This window comes from Manis javanica, chromosome 5, assembly GCF_040802235.1.
Source record: "Manis javanica isolate MJ-LG chromosome 5, MJ_LKY, whole genome shotgun sequence".
In the NCBI taxonomy this organism is placed as follows: domain Eukaryota; kingdom Metazoa; phylum Chordata; class Mammalia; order Pholidota; family Manidae; genus Manis; species Manis javanica.
The window spans coordinates 77,800,737-77,819,325 of NC_133160.1; the positions used below are offsets into that span (position 1 = coordinate 77,800,737).

Sequence of the window (18,589 nt, forward strand, 5' to 3'; positions counted from 1 at the left end):
GTGTCTGTTCAAGCTACTGAAAAAGACCCCATCCATAAGTGCCTTCAGTTACATGAACATCTAACTCACAGGGCCTTGATGAATCCATTACACTCAAGTCCTGTATGGCCTTGACTGCTCGCTTAGCTGCAATAAAAGGAGTTGCACATGTCTCATCTCAGTCTCACCTGATGCCCTCTCATACCAACCAGTATAAGGGCTTCAGAATTTGTGCCAAGTGCAGTATAAACACTCTCCAGTAAGCCAAAAAACCCAAAAACTTGCAATACTGCCACAGAGGTAAGGGTGGGGAAAGCCTGGGCCTTGTCTATGACTGCTTCAGGAATAACTTTAGTTTTACATGATCAGAAAACCCCTAAGAACTTTACAGAGAAACCCAGTCCCTGAACCTTGGTGCTGTTCACAGCCCATCCTTTCTCCTGTAGATGTGTGCAGCAGTCTAGGAACTGCCCCTTCTAAATCTTCAAGAGAATCAGATGTGAGCATTATATCATCAATGTAGTGATAACAGCCACACCATCTCCGGTTTCGTCCATGTGGCCAAGTCCTGGGCTACAAGTCCATGACAGATGGTGGGACTGTGGAGGTATCTCTGTAGAAGGACAGTGAGTGTCCACTGCTGGCCTTCTCACATGAAAACAAACTGTTACTGAATTTCCTGTGCTACGTCAATAGAGAAGACAGCATTAGCAAGGTCCACAACATAATGATACATCCTTAGTTCATGACTGAGGGTGTCCAAAAGGGCTGCTATAGAGGGGACAGCAGCATGCAAAGGGGTATGACTTCATTCAATTCCCTGTAGTCCACAGTCATATGCCAGGAGCTGTCTGGCTTTTTCACTGGCCACACTGGGGAATTAAAAGGACTATGAGTGGGTTTTATGATGCCTACCTTCTCCAACTCCTATAGAGTTTCTCCAATTTTCTTGTGCCCCTGGCAATTTATACTGCTTGGTATTTGTCACTCACTGAGGCACAGACAGAGCTACAGTGTGTGCTTAGCATGTCCCCTCAGAACTGCCATTATCACATGTACCCTCTGTCTGAAATCACCTGAAGTGGTCTGTAACCACAGGCCCTGCAGGATATCTACCCCCAAAGTATATTCAGGGATGGGAGAAATATACACGGTATACTACTTTGGGGGTAAATGCCGTATCCCTAATGAGATTTGGGCTTTCTTGACTCAAATTGCCTTACCCCCATTGCCATCTATCACACATGGGTCCCAGGAAAACGCACAGGGTTGCCACATATCAGAGAACATTCAACTCCTGTGTCCACCAGCACATGGACAGGTTGCACATTCACAGGGAACCAATGAATTGCTAATTCTACATGTGGCCTCTAGTCCCCACCATGTCCCCAAAAGTGGGGTCCTTGACCCCCCCCTCAGTCAAACTGTGATGCCCTGTGGGTTCATCATCCTGTGGGGGTGAGGGCCCAGATGGACCCTGAGTATTGTCCCCCAGGAACTCTTGCAAGGACACAGGCCGGACATGGGGCCTTGCCTCCAGTTTCTATGTCCTGGATCTCTGCGGCTAGAACTGCTGCTCTCACTTTATTGGTGCCACAGTTCTAACAAGATTCTCCTGGGCTGCCCATAATGTTTTACTTTCACTACCCCCACCTTTATACATCAACCCACATCTGGGTCCTCAAGACCTTCACGGGGCCCTTTGCACCTCTCCTTCCACAGTCATAGCCAGTACTTCTTTCCATGCTCTTATTGTTTCAACCTCCCCCAGGTCTGCTAAAGTATGAGTAGCCTCACTTACTGGTTTCCCTATGTGAGGGGCAAGAATAGTCACTAGGGCCCCAAAGAGAGATGGGGAAGCTGTATGGAGCACCAGATTTCTCATTCCTATGGTGAAGAACTCTTAATGGGGGCCTGGGGGTACATATTATAGATGATATTTTTCATGCCCAGCTTTCATAACACATGCTGAAGCTCTGCATACATTTTCCAGCTAGTGGGTAAGTATGATAAATCACCCTGATTAGACCAAACTACCCTGATGGATGATGTCAGACAGTCCAGAAGTGTTAAATCCCTGGGGTGTGATGGGCACTTTGCAAGCACTGCTGGAGGGAAGGGTAAGTATTCAGAGACACCAATCTACCCATTTCAGAACCCAGCATAACAATGTTTTCCACCCCCTTATCCCAGATGCAAAAGTCATGTAGGCAAAGGTTCTGTCGACTTCGAAACTGGATGTTCATATCCACTAGCTCATCCTGGATATAGAGGCAGAGCATGGAGAGCTTCACAACCTGGGGAGGGGGCGGCTCAATTACATCTGGTTGGGCCTTTAATAGAGGAGAGGCTGGTGCCTCAGGCTGTGGCCTCTACAACAGATCAGCCTCAGCCACACACCCTCATCCTCTCTCAACATCCCCTCTACCATCTCTGGAACTGAAAACATTGCTGTTTCCTCCCCCTCCCCCACAGCCCCCTGCAACACAGATTCTCCTGATGTCTCCTCCCTCACTGCTGCTACTGTACCTTCCAGGAACACAACCTGTCTTCTCAGTAACTGACTCTCTTTCTTAAGGGTATCCCATAGGTCATCACCCAGATCCTCCAAGTGATGCTGAAGGGTGTCTCTCTCCTGCTGAAGTCTCTCTCCTTGATAACACTTTCCACTATGTTGAGAAAAAGGCATCCCACCATCCTGGCTGCTACATGGCCACTCAGGGCCTCTAAGCAGTCCTCTATCTCACAGAAGGTTAATTCCACAGCTTCCAGTGTTTCCACCCTTCCCCACTTCTGGAGAAGGTCCCACCCCTCCAGGTGCTTTGCCCTAGACCAATTCCCCACCAGGAGCTCCCCAATTGGAAGCCCCACAGATAGGGAGTTCCTGAGTGAAGCTGCACCCTCTACCACTGCAGCCACTGGAGCTTCCCCAGCTTCCATGGGTGGTGGGGAGTATTCCAGGCATCTCCCTTCCATCTCTAGGGGCAGCCCACCCAAAGGTCATACCCATGTAGACAGATTTCGGGTTCAGGGGTCCTGCTGACTATCACCAGATGTAACTTGGGGGGAAAATCCCGGGTCAAAATACCATTTGAAACTGAAATCAATCAAAGGGAGAAATAAAGTGGGAGAAACCCATTTATTTCTTACAAGCAGTCACCCATTTTTGCTCTCCCATGTCTCTCATGACTTGGCTGCAGAAAAAGGTGCCACACCCAACCTCTCTAGTCCAGTTATGTTCTCATTCATCCTTGTAATCACCTATTGATATGGAAATGGATACTTCTCTCCACCCCTTGGAAACATCTATTGATAAGGAGATGCACTAAGGCCAGTTGAGAGATTCTGGAAATACTGCAATTTTACCCACAAAAGATTAATGAGTGTGAAAGAGTTTATGGCTAAATGCAATCACTTTTGAGCAAACATTAACAATTTATTTATTGCAGTAAAAATTATTCATTAAACCAAGGAGAAACAAGTTTTCTTGATCCTGATTCCATTTCAGTCTGTATACATATCTATACCAGAAAAGATCTGGAACAATTATTCAATGTTAGAACTGGCCTAATTCTGGTTTTTAACTAGTCTGTAAATGATTAGATTATTGAGTCTGACATTGTTGATTCCAGAGTGGGAAAAAAAACTGATATAGAAAGTAATAGTATCTTTTAGTGAATAGTGAGGGGATACCAATCCCAATTTCAGTTTTCATTTTAAGAGTGAGTTTAGGAGTCATTTTGAAATAGAAATCAAATGTGTGGCTTTCCACCTGCCTTAGTTTGCAAAGTCTACCATATCAGGTTACCACAGACCCGGTGGTTTAAACAACAGATTCTTATTTCCTCACAGTTCTGGAGGCTAGAAGTCCATGACTGAAATGCCACTGAATTCAGTTTCTCATGTGACCTGTCTTCTCTTAAGGACAGCCACCTTCTGGCTGTATCCTCACTTGGCCTCTCCTCTGTGCCCTGCTGCGGGGAGAGAATAAGAGAGAGAGGGCAGATAGAGGGGGAGAGAGGGCTAGCACTCATTTTTCTTCCTCTTCTTTTAAGGGATCCAGACTTTTCAGATTAGGAACCTAGCCTTATCTCTTCATTTAGTCTTAATTACTTCCCTAAAGGCCCTATCTCCAATATAGTCACATTGGGGGTTACAGTTTTAGCATATAGATTTGGGGGAACACAATTTAATACATAGCACCAGCTAAAATGATAATTGTACTTTTCATTAAATTCCAAGGTTAGATGGGGTACTGCCTGCTGTTTCTATGCCATTTTTGATCATAAGCTTATATTTACAGTCATTTTTATTTTCTTTCAGATCAGCATTTTCATGACTCACTTATCAAATTATGGGAATGATCGCCTAGGGTTGTATACCTTTGTGAATTTGGCCAACTTCGTCCAGAGCTGGACCAACCTGAACTTGCAAACTCTGCCTCCAGTGGAACTAGCGCACAAGTACTTTGAGCTCTTCCCTGAGCAAAAAGACCCTCTCTGGCAGGTAACATTGCACTTTCTCTCCTGGGGTGGAAGGAAAGAAACTAGCCATTTGTGAGCACCTAATTTGTGTCAGAAGCCCTGCTGGAGATCTCAAAACTGGCATTTGAACAAATTTCTTTTTTATCCAGTCTTTTCATTCTCTTCAGTAATATGTTTTATTTTATGGATTAAGTGCTTGCATTTTTTGTTTCTTTTTCTGTAGTTTTGTTTGTTGATTTGGTTAGCTCAGAAATTTTACATTGAGGGTGCTGTTTAACTATCATGGGTGTCTTCTCAGAGTCAATCATTTTGACCTGAATTAGTGTGAGCATAAGCAGAATGATTAGGCACTGGGTATCTAGGAAGATAAAAAACAAGGGCCGCTATTATCTAAGACCCTATAGCTAGACCCCGATATGTATTTCTAAAATACAGTGTAAAGCTATTTTTACCTTATGCTCATATAGATTCTTTCTTTAATATGTCTTCACATTTCTTTAATTCTGACCTTTCACTAATATCATATCTATTGATGAAAGAAAGAACTGCCAGTTTTAGGATTGGTTTTCCAAATAATTTAACTTCACTTGGGAGCTTTTCAGCTTTAAGGCATGAAAATGTACAATGTCTGCTTCTTAGCAGTTATTGAGGAAAATGTTATTTCCCACTTTCTTGGTTCTTTATGCATCAGATTACATTGACCCACACGATCAATAAGCTGGCTACAGAGAGCAGATCAGATAGTCCCCTGCTAAGCAGTCGGTAGAGGAGTAGCATAATCATTAATGAGAAATCACTGTGAAACAGACGTTTTACTGTCATCTCTTCCTCTCCTCAAGGCTATGTGTTTCTCTTTATTCCATAATTCATGTTACATGCCACTCTGTGTCTATACAGTCAGGAATTAATTCAACACAGGTTTGTTGAGCAACTACTATGTATAAGGCAAAGCTAGTTGCTCTAGAGAATGCAAAGAAGAATGAAATACAGTATTTCCTTTCCAAGTCAGTCGAGGGTTTCCTTGTTATTCATTTTCAGTATTCTTTATTTAAAAATGTGTTTTAAAACTGAATGCTGCAATAAGTCACACTTGATTCTGATGAGTTATTTAGCAGCTCTTTACTATTTGTGTTTATGTTTAACTATGCATTCTAATTTTTTACCCTTCCAATAAGTTGCTTGACCATCTGTATGTTTGGTGTATAAATTAGGTAGACAGATAAACAAAGTATATAAGTCACACCAATAGATGTTAAGTTTCAAAAAGACAAAGCATTGTATCTCAAAAGTGGTAGTTAATCAAAAGTTCTCACACATTTGTAAATTAATTAATCATTGATAATAAATCAATGTTTTTCTCACACACTTATTTAGAGATATCTATAATTTATGATAGAGTAACAAGAAAAAGTAGCCAACTCAACAAAGGTTGCAAACAACTATCATAGAAAAAACAAGTATTGGCCCCAAGCTCTGCTCTTTCTTTACCTTTGGAGCAAAAAAATGTTTCTTAATGAATAACTTGTATTTCTTAATATTGTGTGAGTTTTTAAAATAAAGAATTATTCATTTTGTTTCAATATCAGTGACTGTTTTTTTTTTTGTTAGGGAGTGAGTATACTCAAAAGATACACCAGCTCCGATATGATTTGGTCAACATGATTCTAAATATTTATTGAATGCTTGTTAAATATGAAGTACTGTGCTAGCTGATTAGGACACAAATGAAAATTAGACACAGAAAATAGAACTATTCCTTAAAGAACTGTGTTGATTTGGAAGACATAAGAACAAGTACACACAAATAAAACATTTGAAAGTGCTGACACTTTAATTCTGAATAACATTGTGAAGATAAATAACTAGGAAGTTCTTAAAAAATGATGGAATTAATCAGAAAAGTCTTTAGACAGTTCAGCTGTTTTACTTATTGTTGGCATTTATATAAGTTTGGAAATGTTCATATATATTATCAAAACATAGCTTATTATAAGGGTATTTAAAAAACACTCAAGAGTAAATGTTTACTAAAAAAATGCATTTTTATCATGTGAATTACATTACTTATATGGTTCCTTTTAAATGAAAATTAAAATTGAAAATATTTCCCATTAACTATGGTGCAGGATATTCTCAACTAAGGGAAACAAGGAATAGAAAGCAGGAGACAATTAAATTAAGAAAGACTATTCAGGTACATGAGACTTTGAGAACAGTTGACTTACTGAAGCAAATCAGATATACTTTGCCAATTATAAATGATACCAAAAAGCTACAAATGTATAATTAAAGATAAAGTGCAAACACTTTCTGAGTTCCTTTCTGTGTTGCTTATCTTTAGTTTTCATATTTGTATTTATAATGGCAAGCAAAACAACTGTCAACATTAGCATCCTGTCCTTTATACAACAATAATTTTATTTAAATAAACATATAAGCACAAACAGCACTAATTAAATGTTTTATAGCCCATTCACAAGAGCCCTCCAGAGTTAGGCTAGATTAATATCATTATATATATTATGTCTCTGTCACTGTTATACATTCTCAAAATTAAATGTTCAGGTACTTTTTGTATTTATAAGCATGCCTTCTTATTTAGTGTATTTCACTTTTAAAAAGTAAGTCAACTGTTATTTTTCTCTAGATTTTCAATTCACAGTTTTTTATTACCACAAATAAAAAGAAAATATGCAAAATGAAAATCATCACATCTATTTAATTTCCATTGGTTCCCTATGTAAATTTTCATTAGCACCAACTACTATATATGTGAAATTGCTTTGTCACCTAGTTAAAAAGTGCAATATGAGTATCTGGCAATGGACAGCATGGTGAGCACAACATGGAATGTGTCTGTGTTCCCTTCACTGGGAGTCAGTTCTTTCGAAGCTGCTTAATATGAGGATATTTGCTGACAGCACACATGAACTCTGTCCCTAAAGTGTATCTCCTCATTCCCTAATGTGTAAGATTATTAAAATTATACTCACAGGTTCCTATTAATTCATGTCCCTTTTTGTTTTGGTAGAATAATCACGATGAAGCATGAAAGAATAGGGTTTCCTACTTTTTTAAAGAAAACTGTTATTATAGAAACCAAAACCACAAAATGGAGAGAGTTGGACGGTCAGATTCTTACGCATTCACTACTCGATGCTTTTAAGCTTTCAAGCTGTCCAGTTCGCTCAGTCTCAGTCTTCACTCAGTCACTCCAGAGTCTCACCATCAACTAGCCTGCCAAGCATGACGTGGATTCCTGCTTACTGTGCAACCAAGGGAATGCTCAGAGAGCCATAGTTTCTCTCTTTCCATGCCATGTCTCCAGGATTAAAGAAGTGGGAAAGTACATTACAGGGTTCTAACCTTAGGCGGTTAACACCTTTGTAGATTCTAGATGTGAAATCAACCATCTTAGAAATGATGAGATTTGAATGTCTGTGACATAAGCAAATCACTGTAGATTCACTTACTATGTGTCTGTTGAAGGAGTAAATGAATGCTGACACAGAGGCATAGTTTGTGAGAGCAGGAAACATCTAGCCCAACCTATTCATTTTAGAGAAGAGGTGGATGACTCCTTGTGAGGTGAGATATCTTGTTTCAGTCACTTGGTTTATGAGGGACATGTCAAGACTACAGTGCAGGTTTTCTTATTGCTACTCCAATGTAGTCCCAACTACACCAAAATGGTGATTTTACATTTAGAAAAATAAATCTATTTCTACTATTGACTCTCTGTAGAATCAAATTTCAGGGTTACTTTATTTCAGAACAATCTGATGGCATATACAGTGTGAATTTGTTTGATCTATGCTTTTGAAGTACCTGCATAATGAAAAGAAAGGTCTTTGCCTTCATAATAGTTCCTGATTATCATGGTACTAAGCATTTGTCTTCATATTTATTCCTTTCTTTACCACTCTACACCTTATTTATGACTCTTTCTGCACCTACCGTATGGTACTGCTGACACTCATGCCTGTCATATACCAGCTCATGCAAACCTAAGGGGTGAGATGAGACTACGTTTATTCATGCTTTTAACCTAGAACCTAGCATAGTACCATAGCCGCTGTCATTAAAATCTCATGCACGAATAAGCAAAAGCAGAGGTGTGTGTGTATGTGTGTGTGTGTGTGTGTGTGTGTGTGTGTGTGTGCTCCAAGAACAGTGAAAGGGGAACCCATGTTTCTTAAAGAGGAAAGAGGCAAGGGAAATAACCCTGGGAACACATACAAGTCAATCAAGAATGCTTTGAAAGCCGTCAGAGTGATTTGGATCTCACAGGCAACAAGGGGCAACTAACTGTAGGTTCTGTAGGTAAGAGTGAAGCAAAAAAGAAAAGCGTGTTGGCCAGGAAAGATTGTAGCAGAAGCCTTTTCCAGGGCAGAGAGGAACAGGGAGGAGCTGAAGCTACCACAGCCATCTGACTGAGAGAGAGGGAAGCTCTGACTAGCTTCAAGGTTGTGAAAAAAAAAAGGAGGCCTTCAAAGAAAAAGTGGTAGAAACTGTTTGTGGGTAAAACACTGAGACTCAGGGAAAACTGATCTGTAAGCAGTTACCCCCATAGTTGTGGAAATAAGAGTTCTATAGCTTCGTATTTTCACTTCCACTTATTCATCCCTTAGCCTTTCCAGTGGCTTAGCCAAAATAGTGTTTTATTACTTCACAGATGGCAGGATAGAGGCACAGTTTTCATTATCATCTTACATGTTTTTTCCTAATCACAATCTGAGATTATATATTATTATTTCTCTTACATTTCTCTTCCTTACTCTGAATAGCATTTAAACCTTTCAGGAATGCTTCCCAAATAGGTAATTTCTCATGACTTTTATTATTTAATATACAATGAAACACTTCCCCTTTTTGATTATACAAGACATTCAGACATTCTGACATCCAGAAATGGTAACAAAGATTGTGGATTTTCCTTTTCCTGTCAGTCAGCTGCAAATACGATCTTGTTAAGTGTCAGTTTCCCACATAAATAGCTCACCAAGGTTTAGTCATGGAAAAACTTGCAGAGAGCTCCCTAAAATAAAATAAGTTATAATACTTTTATACTTTCTAAATCAAAATCGGCATAAAACAAATATACTTTGAGCACCTTATCCAAACATAACAACCAAAAGGAACAGCATATTTGTGTGTGTGCCCTACAGAAATGTCTGATGACGTTAATGTAACACTATGAGTGAATACACTGTATTAGACCAACCTATTCAAAAAAGTTTAAAAGTGCATTACAGTTTCTTCTATTGAGTTGACTGTCTAGATTCCCTGACAACATATTTGTAAAACCATGAATAATAATATAAGGTTCTATATGCAGGAGTGCACAGTTCTGTTTGAAGATACAGTGTAAACATGTCACCTTCTCCTGGGGCCAGTCTTTCTATGAGAATATTTCATGGGAAAATACTAACAGCATCAATTTACCTAAATGAACATAGATATAATCTGGCGAAGAACGCATAGATGTTGAGGGTGACTCACAGGCACTTGGTGTTCAAAGCAGCAATTGGGGAGCTATCACCCAGACTCACGTGAAGCAGCAAGCCCCTTTCTACCCACTCCCATTCCCAGAGGCTGGCATTTATGCTCCTCTCTAATTTGTGGTACTTTGTGGAAAAGTTTGAATAAGCATCCAACGATTAAGTGCTACAGGAGTTCTGTGGAGTGAGCATTCATTAGGGATCATTGCACTCTGAGAGCAGAGCCTTTTCCAAGTAGTTGATGGACTGTCCGGGTTTTACATAGTGTGCAAGTAGAGTTGAGTCTGGAAAGATGGTGTGTGTCTCAGAGTTTCACTATAAGTATTTGCTGATTGAAGCATTAGGAATAAAAATTCCTAGCCTATTAAAATTCCTCATCAGTGTACATGGATTGTATTAGGCTTAAAAGACATTGAGGGATGAAAAACTGAAAGTCACTAGCTTGTATAGTACAGATTTGGAAAGGAATTTTGTTTAAGGACATATACATGGCAAAACTTAATAAGCAGAAGAAATTTTAAAATAACACAACCAAATAGGGAGGAAGAAGAGTAATTTAAAAAGAAAACTAAGAACACCTTTCATTGCATTGGCCTTTAAACAGTGAGGTCAGAACAGCAGAAGGCAAGCAGAGGGGAAAGCAAAGAGGAAACCAATAACCTCTGAAATGTTTGTGATGAACAAAAATAATCCTCCTACTTTGAGCACTGGGTGTTTTTCAAGTTCGAGCTGTTAAGGTCTGGCTATCTTCTACTTCTCTGGAATAAGCATGTGACTTGAGAGGGGGCAACCAGCCTGGCTGATAGTCCATGATGTCCTTGTCTGCTGAAGGCTGTGGACAAAGCAATGAGCACAGCAGATTTTTAGTGGAGAAAAATCAAAGTAGTTTGGAATAACTAGATCTAAGGTGAAAAAAAGTTCTTCTCATGAATTCAGGATAAGATAAGTATGATGTTTTAAAATAAGTGCTTTTAGTTGATTGTGAATTTTTACTTAATTGGACAAGAAAACTGGCTACTCATATTCTTATCAGTAATTTGATTTCATCAGAATTTACTGTCCTTTCCACTTCTGGTCAAATCACCTCAGGGAATCTTCTTTCCACATTACTTCTGTCAACCTAAAAGTAAACCTACCTCACCTCATACATGTACAAAAACCACTTACATTCCCTTTCCCTGTGGAGCTGAGTTATGTGCATTTTCACAAGACTGGCACTGTAGCCCAAGCTACCTAAAGCTATTTTAACAGAATATTTTTTTCAAATTTTCAATTTACCTGTAGTGCTAGATACTTAAAACAGTAAATTCCTGTTTATAGCAGTTTCAGATATGCAAGAAACAACCAGATTAGAAAATGAAAAGGTATATAATTGCTTTGTAACTTTCTGACTTTTAAAATTAAAACAATAGAAATGGAACAAAGTATGGAAGTACAAAGAAATGCTTTACTTTTTCTTGGGAAGAGCCTTTGACCTTTTTAATCATTGCTAGAAACTTTCTTGGTCCTGCTCTCTCTCTCTCTCTCTCTGTGTGTGTCTCTCTCTCTACACACACACACACACACACACACACACACACACACACACACACACACACAATGTAACTGTAGAGAAAACCCCAGTTTGGATTCCAAATCTGAAACTGACTCACTGTGTGACCTTCAAGACATAAATAAAACACCTTGCATCTCAGCTTCCTCGACTATAAAGAAGGGAAATAATATCTGTCTTGCCAGGTTGCTTTGAGGATTAAAAATAATCTATGTCAAGCAAGTACCTTGTCCTTAGAAGGTGATCAATAAAAGTTATTCAAATATTCAATTATTCAAACATTCAGACAATATACAGAAAGTCAGACAGGAAAAGTCTAAATAAACATTTTCAGAATGTAAAATAAGTAATAGATCTTGTTAATTAAGTTGTGATTAACAGACACAAGGAGAAACATGCCAAGAGGTGAAAGAAGAAATATGAACATCTGTTATGTTATCATATGTTATATATGTTATATGTTAGATACGTTATATATAAAATATAAGATCTATTATGTTATATAAAAATTGCATAACATAAACTGAATGCAGATATAAAGACAGGCACTCTGCCTAGATTGAGATATACAAATGCCACTCACTCTAAGATACCTACAGAAAAAACTGAGGTAATGTAAATTGAATTGTTACTAACAAAAATATTTGTAACAGCAACAGTGTAACACTTCAGCATCCAAATGATGATACTAGTTTACTCCTATCAGTAAAACTTCCTGGGAAAATACAACTAGAAATAGCTAGTGTCTTTGTTTATGAAAGCAAGGCACATTTATTCATGCTCTGTATCTTAGTCAAAAAAAACTCTTTTCAAGTCCTAGATTGATTCTGCCTGTTTCTGTGACTGTTTTATTTCACCAGTGTTGCATGCAGAAATTTAAATGGCAAAGACATGTGTACTGCAGTAAAGAAGTGGCCAATTTGAACATACAGAACCAAGAAAGATCTCAGAAAAGACTTTGACTTTCAACCATGGCACCAAATAATCAATCAGTTTGCTCAACTAACTTTGTGAAGCATAAAGAAACCATTTGAGCAAATGAACTAATACTTATTCTGTGATTTGTTCTTTGAGTTATATGTAGGGAAACTCAGTAAGTTTAGGTCATGGGAACTGTCTTCTTATTATTTAATATCTAGAATACAATCAAGGAATAAAGTTCTTTACAAATGAAGCAGTTAAATGATAATATGAGGAAAATAATGTTTAAGTTCTAAAGGGATGGTGTGAATAAATATCAAGAACTAGTTCTCATGTCATCATGAAAGACATCACTGGAGATTGTTTCTTCTGTGAGTGGAAATTTTGGAAGTAAAATGTCTACACAGTTCATATTGTTAGTTTTCAAACATAACAAAATCTGTCTACGTCTCATAATAAATGTTTACTGTGCCTGTCCTAAAACAGCTGATCAGTTGTTCAGTACATCTTTATCAAACACCTCTTATGTATTAGATTGTACACTCAAAAGACAGATGAAGTCTTCTCTTCAAAGAACTTACATTCTAGGTGACATAGAATTATTATAGATAACTGTACTATTTATATACATATATGGTATAAATTACTATAAACACATATTTAAATAAAATAATTTCACATACTGAAATGTAGTGAGGAAAATGTGCTTCAAAGAGAGACAGGAGTGGGAGGAAATGCTTAGCTCTGGCCACTGGAAAAGGCCTCCTGCATGGGGTGATGCTTGGGTTGAGACCTGGATGGTGACAGGTGCTGACACTGTTGATCGGATGAATTATAGGAGCCAGACAGCAAGTGTATTCAGAAATAGACTGAATTATGATTAGCTAGGGGTCTTCGGGTCATTTGGTTAGGTAGTCTACATCCTCAGGTTTGCCTGAAGAAACTCCCAGCTATTTCCTACATCCCAGTAAGTCTAAGTATAAGTAACTCATACATCACAGAAGTCTAGTTATCTGACTGTGAGGTAAAATTTCTCCTGCAGAGAGACAGCCACCTTAGGTGCTACAGCATTCTGACAGTGGATCAGAAGTCTGCTCTCATGATGCATATCCACAATAAAGCAGTCCATCAGCAAGGGTAACCTCTTTCTTCTGCTCCAATTGCCTAACTAATCTGGATGAAGGTAAAAAAAAAAAGTGGGAAGGTAGTTAATGTGGGGTCACATGATAACCTTTTCTTTTATAGAGCACAATTTTAATCATTTTAAATATATTAACTCATCTAATGCTCTCAACAACCATGTGAGGTTGATAAAGCAATCATTATTTTCTAGATAAGGAAACTGAGACCCCAAGAATTTAGGAAAATTATTTAATACACATGCAGTCTCCCTCCAGAGCTCACATTCTTAATAACTGAGCCCCTTTCAAATAGGTTGGGAAGGTTTATGGTAGATACTAGTTTACACTGGAAGAGTTGGCAAAATTTTGACTATGAATTGGGAAAAAATAAGATCATTCATTGCACAAAAAGTAAATTATTCAGAGGTTGAGGTACAAGCATGAGTGCATCTATAATAACGAATATGGTAAAACTGAAGCCTTTGGTTGGGTGTTGGCAACTGGTAATTCAGATCTGGCGCTACTCAAAAATGTGGCCCAAGAACAGGTTTGAATTATCTGTTGCTGATTTGCCTTGAGACAAGAAGTTTATGCCAACATGCATACCAACTATATCACTAAGCAGGCTGTTTGCTTCAACTGGAATTTCCATTTTTTCTTGTAGCAGGATGTTCTTGCTAAAGCATGCAGTGCAGTGATTCACATTCTGACACAAGTTGCTTACCTTCTCACAGACAAGTGCTTTGACACACATTGAGTTAGAGTTCAAGCAATGTTTGTTATGAGGATGACATTCTGAAACTACAGTGGCTAAATAAAACGGAAGTGTATTTCTTGCTCATACAACTGCCTAAAAATGGCAGACAGTCTAGGAGAGATAGATAGCTCTGTTCCACATCGTCATCCAGGGCCCCAGGTTGGCAGCTGTTTCACATATCCATGGCTTCCATCTCTGAGTCCAAAGCACATGCAATAACTGTAGCTATTTTGCAGCTAGCAGTTAAGTGGAAAAGGGCATAGGGAGAGAGGCTTTATCCTTTAGAAGATACTTTACATCATTTGGGCTCGCTTACCTTTGCACTGAAATAATTCATATGAAGAAAGCTAGATTCAAGAGTGACTGTGAAATATAGTCTCTAGCTGGGAACTCATAAACTAAGCAAAATAGGGAATGTTCCATTCCTGAAGGAAGGAAAGGAGTCTACATAGTTTGGCCTTCTCTGTCAGAGTGAACATAATGGCTAGAGATTTAAGCTGAAGCTAGACTGGCAGATTTGAGATGGAATACTGAATAAAAGATTGCAGAAAATAGAGACACCAGTAAAAAATAAAATTTCCTTTATTTTTGTATAGATAGCAAATGTGAACTCTATTAGTGTGTAGTTAAGTCCTTTCATCACAATTTCTACAGATGAATTCATAGAGAGATCCAACATTTATCATCTAACCTTTTTTCCAAGTGAATTCTCACATAATGCAGTTGTCTTTGTATATTACTGGTCTTTTATATTGCACTCCATTCGTGTTCCACGGGAAGCTGGGGATGTTAAATACATTGGGATCAAGTCTGAGGTAGGGATTTGTTTCCAAATGATTTATTGAGAAAACTCTCAGGAAAAACCAATAAGGGAAAAAGTAGAACAGGAAAGAGGAAAGGAAAGAGCTGAGCAAACACGCAGTATTAAGTAGTTTAGCCTTGACCAGATCTGCACAGAGAGAGCGAATCACGCACTTGTCTCACCTTGAGGCAAGTAGGCCAGTCTTTTACACCCCTCTGTCAGCCGCTGGACATGCGCCACCCCTGGAGAGTGGGGAGGGAGTGCAGAACTTGCTGTCTAGTGCCTTCTATCGGTAAAGGACAGTACTCAGCCTCTCCAGCTGGGAGCCGTTAGCAGATGGCTGGTGGGGGTGGGGTGGGAATGGGGACAGGGTGTTGCACTGGTCAGATATGAGTACGTTTCAGTGGAGGAAAGAACATCCACAGCCACCCATTCCTTGTATCACTTAGTTCTACTTGCTTCTTATAGTAAATTCACTCCATCCAGACACAATTTTCCACTATTGTGAATGTAATTCCTAGGTAAACTGTAAGAAGAGGGTCTTGGGAGAATCAGCACCCATTGCTGCAGTTGGTCCCAAAGCTGTAACCAGTACACATTTCCTTCCACCTCTGCCCTGTAGTCTTGATTTCCCCCACCTGTGACCAGGACTGCTGCTGGGCCAGGTGGCTAGCCTGGTGTATCAGGTGTAGTCCCAAGACCAACTGCAGTGGCAGTGATTCCAGTGTATCCCACTAGCTCTTCTCTTGTAAATTTCCCCATAAATGTTGACAGAGGAAGTCTGGGCCTGGATAAAGACACCCTTAATTTGTGGAGCAATGAGTGCACTGTGGTAGACTCGATTCTGGTGCCCAGCCTGGCACTTATCAGGCCATGGCTGCTTACTTCCCTAATGATAGTTAAAACTGGCATGAAGTACCAGCAAGTAATCTAGTGGATTATTTGAGTGCCAAAGATATTTCTCCCTGTATAGGAGCTGTTTTTCCTCTAATGATGACCATCAGTGGCCCCTGTCAGGATGATAATCCATTTCCATGGCTGCTGGGCTGCTGGCACAATGAGTCCAAAGTGAACAGGCAGCAGCTATAGCTCTTAGTGTAATGAGCCTCTCCCTGTGCCTCCTGGTGGAAGCATCCTTCCCTAGGAACCAGGACTCCTGTCTCACAGCCCCTAAAATGGCGAGAGAAAACACAAATTCTCCAAGTAAGTCCCCAGAAATGACGGTGAATGGGTACACCCCTGCATTGCTCCTTCATTCCTGCCCTTTGGACACACAGCACCAACTAATAGCTTTTGATTTAATAGTACAATATATATCTCCAAGCCGGTACCTCAACTGCATCTTGTATGAGGCCTTTTTACCACTTTACCAGGCCAGCAGCTTCTGGGGATTAGGGTATGATAGGCCCAACAATGCACCTACTACCCCACATCCTTTACCAGAACTAGCCCCCTTTGCCTGAAGCAATATGATGTGAGATACCATGTCAGTGAGTCAAACACTCTGTGAGGCTTTGCATAGCAGTGATGGCCAAGGTTATGTGAGCAGAGAAGGCAAATCCATACTCTGAATATGTATCAATTAGGACCAGGATGAATCACTGCCCTTTTCAGGATGGAAGTGTCCAATATAATCAATTTTCTGTGAAGTGTCAGGATAGTGTTCTTTCTGGGACTTACAACTGGTCTCTGTTACTGGCAGGTCTGATACTCAGCAGTGGCTGTAACTAGGGCAGACTTGGGGGAAGGAGGCCCATGAGTGGCTTTCGTCTTGCTACCATGTTACTCCACTTATGAGTCCATTGCTTCAACACTGGTGTAGCCGAGGGCAGAGGTCATGTGTCATGTGAGAAGGATGGGAACTGACAGAATCATCCTGTCTCCTTGGTTGTTAACACTTAAACACTGGATACTATGTGATGTTCATTAATGTGCAATATAAAGATCACACCCATTTAGGTCACTAACATAGGTCCATGTTTCTTCCCTAGAACTTATTAGCCCTAATCCAATTTTGTTCCCTTAGGTCCCCTAACACATTCTTCACTGTCTACTGGTCTGTTTATATCCCTACCTTGGGCTACCAGTCCACCCACAGAAAAGTTGATGACCAGAGACACCGCCCAGAGCTCTGGCAGTTGGAAGCTTTCCCTGAACCACTGTTTGTTGGGGGCCCCCTTACGTGGGACTGTATTGCAGCAGCAGTCTGCTTTAGGCTTCTACCAACATATGGGCCGACCCACCCACAAACCAAGCTTGGGACTCTCCCTAAGAAGGTATCAGTGGAAGCTACAGTTCAGGCTTTAGGTGATGTGGGGGTCAGTGCTGCTACTCTGTAAAGTTTACTTGTAGCCATTGGGTCAGTCCCAGATGTGCCATTCCCATCATACAATGAATTGCTACTGGATACACCTGAATTCATGACTTGGTGGGTCCATCCATAAACACTCAGCTTCTGATGGCCTGTTATGGATATTTGATCACTTTGAAAATCCATGACAGACACTATCTCTTCAAGTTCCAGTGGCATATACCACAAGCTACTGCTTGAATGGTCTGCTGCAGATGAGGCACCTTGCTGCAGAACCTGGGGGGTGCATGCTGTGATTCTCCTCTGGGACTTGACCAAAACTCTACTTGGCATCCTTTTATACCATAGATGCTGGCGTATTACTGGTCTGCCAGGATGTATAGCAGAAGTGGGAGGGCTGCTTATACCTTAGACTTTTCTTGCAGGGCTCTTTCTTGTTCTGGGTTCCACTCAAAAGTAGCAGCTCTGCATCATCTAGTCAGTGATTCAGAGCAGTATTCCCTAGTGCAATAAAATGCTACATCTAAAACCCAGAGGCTTATCAAGCACTGTGCTTCTTAGCTGTAGGAGTTGCAAAGTATAATAATACACCCTTTATTTTGGAGGGGTTGCCCCAGCATGCTCTAGACCCTTGGATCTCTAAAAACCACCCAAGCTGGTAGGCCCCTGAAACCTTGCTGGTTTATCTCCCACTCTCTGGAGTGCATATGTCTTACCCAGGCAGCCAGAGAGTTGCCGCTGGCTACCTATCAGGTCCAGTTACCATGATGTCATTAATACACTAGGCCCATGTTCAGGTCTGTGGAATGTCAAGATGATCTGGGTCCTTTCAGTCTATATATTAACCTAAGAAGAATTAGCTTTGAATATTACTTTTGAGGAAAATACCAAAATAACATTTTGAAAAAAATGTATTTAAATAACATTTTTCTCTTCCTTTAGTGCTTTTGCCATCTTTTAAAAAAAGTTTCAAAGCAAGAAGGAAGGAGACTAATTACTAAGTTAAGTAATGAGAATTCAAATGAAAAAGGGTTAATTTGGCATTCTTTAATTGAACTTTGGAAGTTCAACTTTGGTAAGCATTTCTTGACAGATCTCCTATTTTTAATTAAACCTATATTCTGTGCCAGAATGGACTATTATTGAGAAGTCTATAATTTT

At 39.8% G+C, this 18,589-nt stretch overlaps 1 protein-coding gene and 1 long non-coding RNA gene across 2 annotated transcripts in view; one reads left to right on the forward strand and one right to left on the reverse strand.

The window, feature by feature from the left end:
- LOC108399254 (bifunctional heparan sulfate N-deacetylase/N-sulfotransferase 4) overlaps positions 1–18,589 on the forward strand; it is a 300,861-nt gene that overhangs the window by 254,787 nt on the left and 27,485 nt on the right. Inside the window, exon 7 of the mRNA XM_037001117.2 lies at positions 4,303–4,485. Coding sequence (XP_036857012.2) covers positions 4,303–4,485 — 183 coding nt within the window. The remainder of the gene's footprint in view (positions 1–4,302; positions 4,486–18,589) is intronic.
- On the reverse strand, positions 9,388–15,420 carry LOC140849796 (uncharacterized). Its single transcript, XR_012131986.1, has 3 exons — positions 15,300–15,420; positions 10,664–10,796; positions 9,388–9,501 (listed from the first exon to the last, which is right to left on the reverse strand). It is a non-coding gene; the product is annotated as an uncharacterized lncRNA (long non-coding RNA).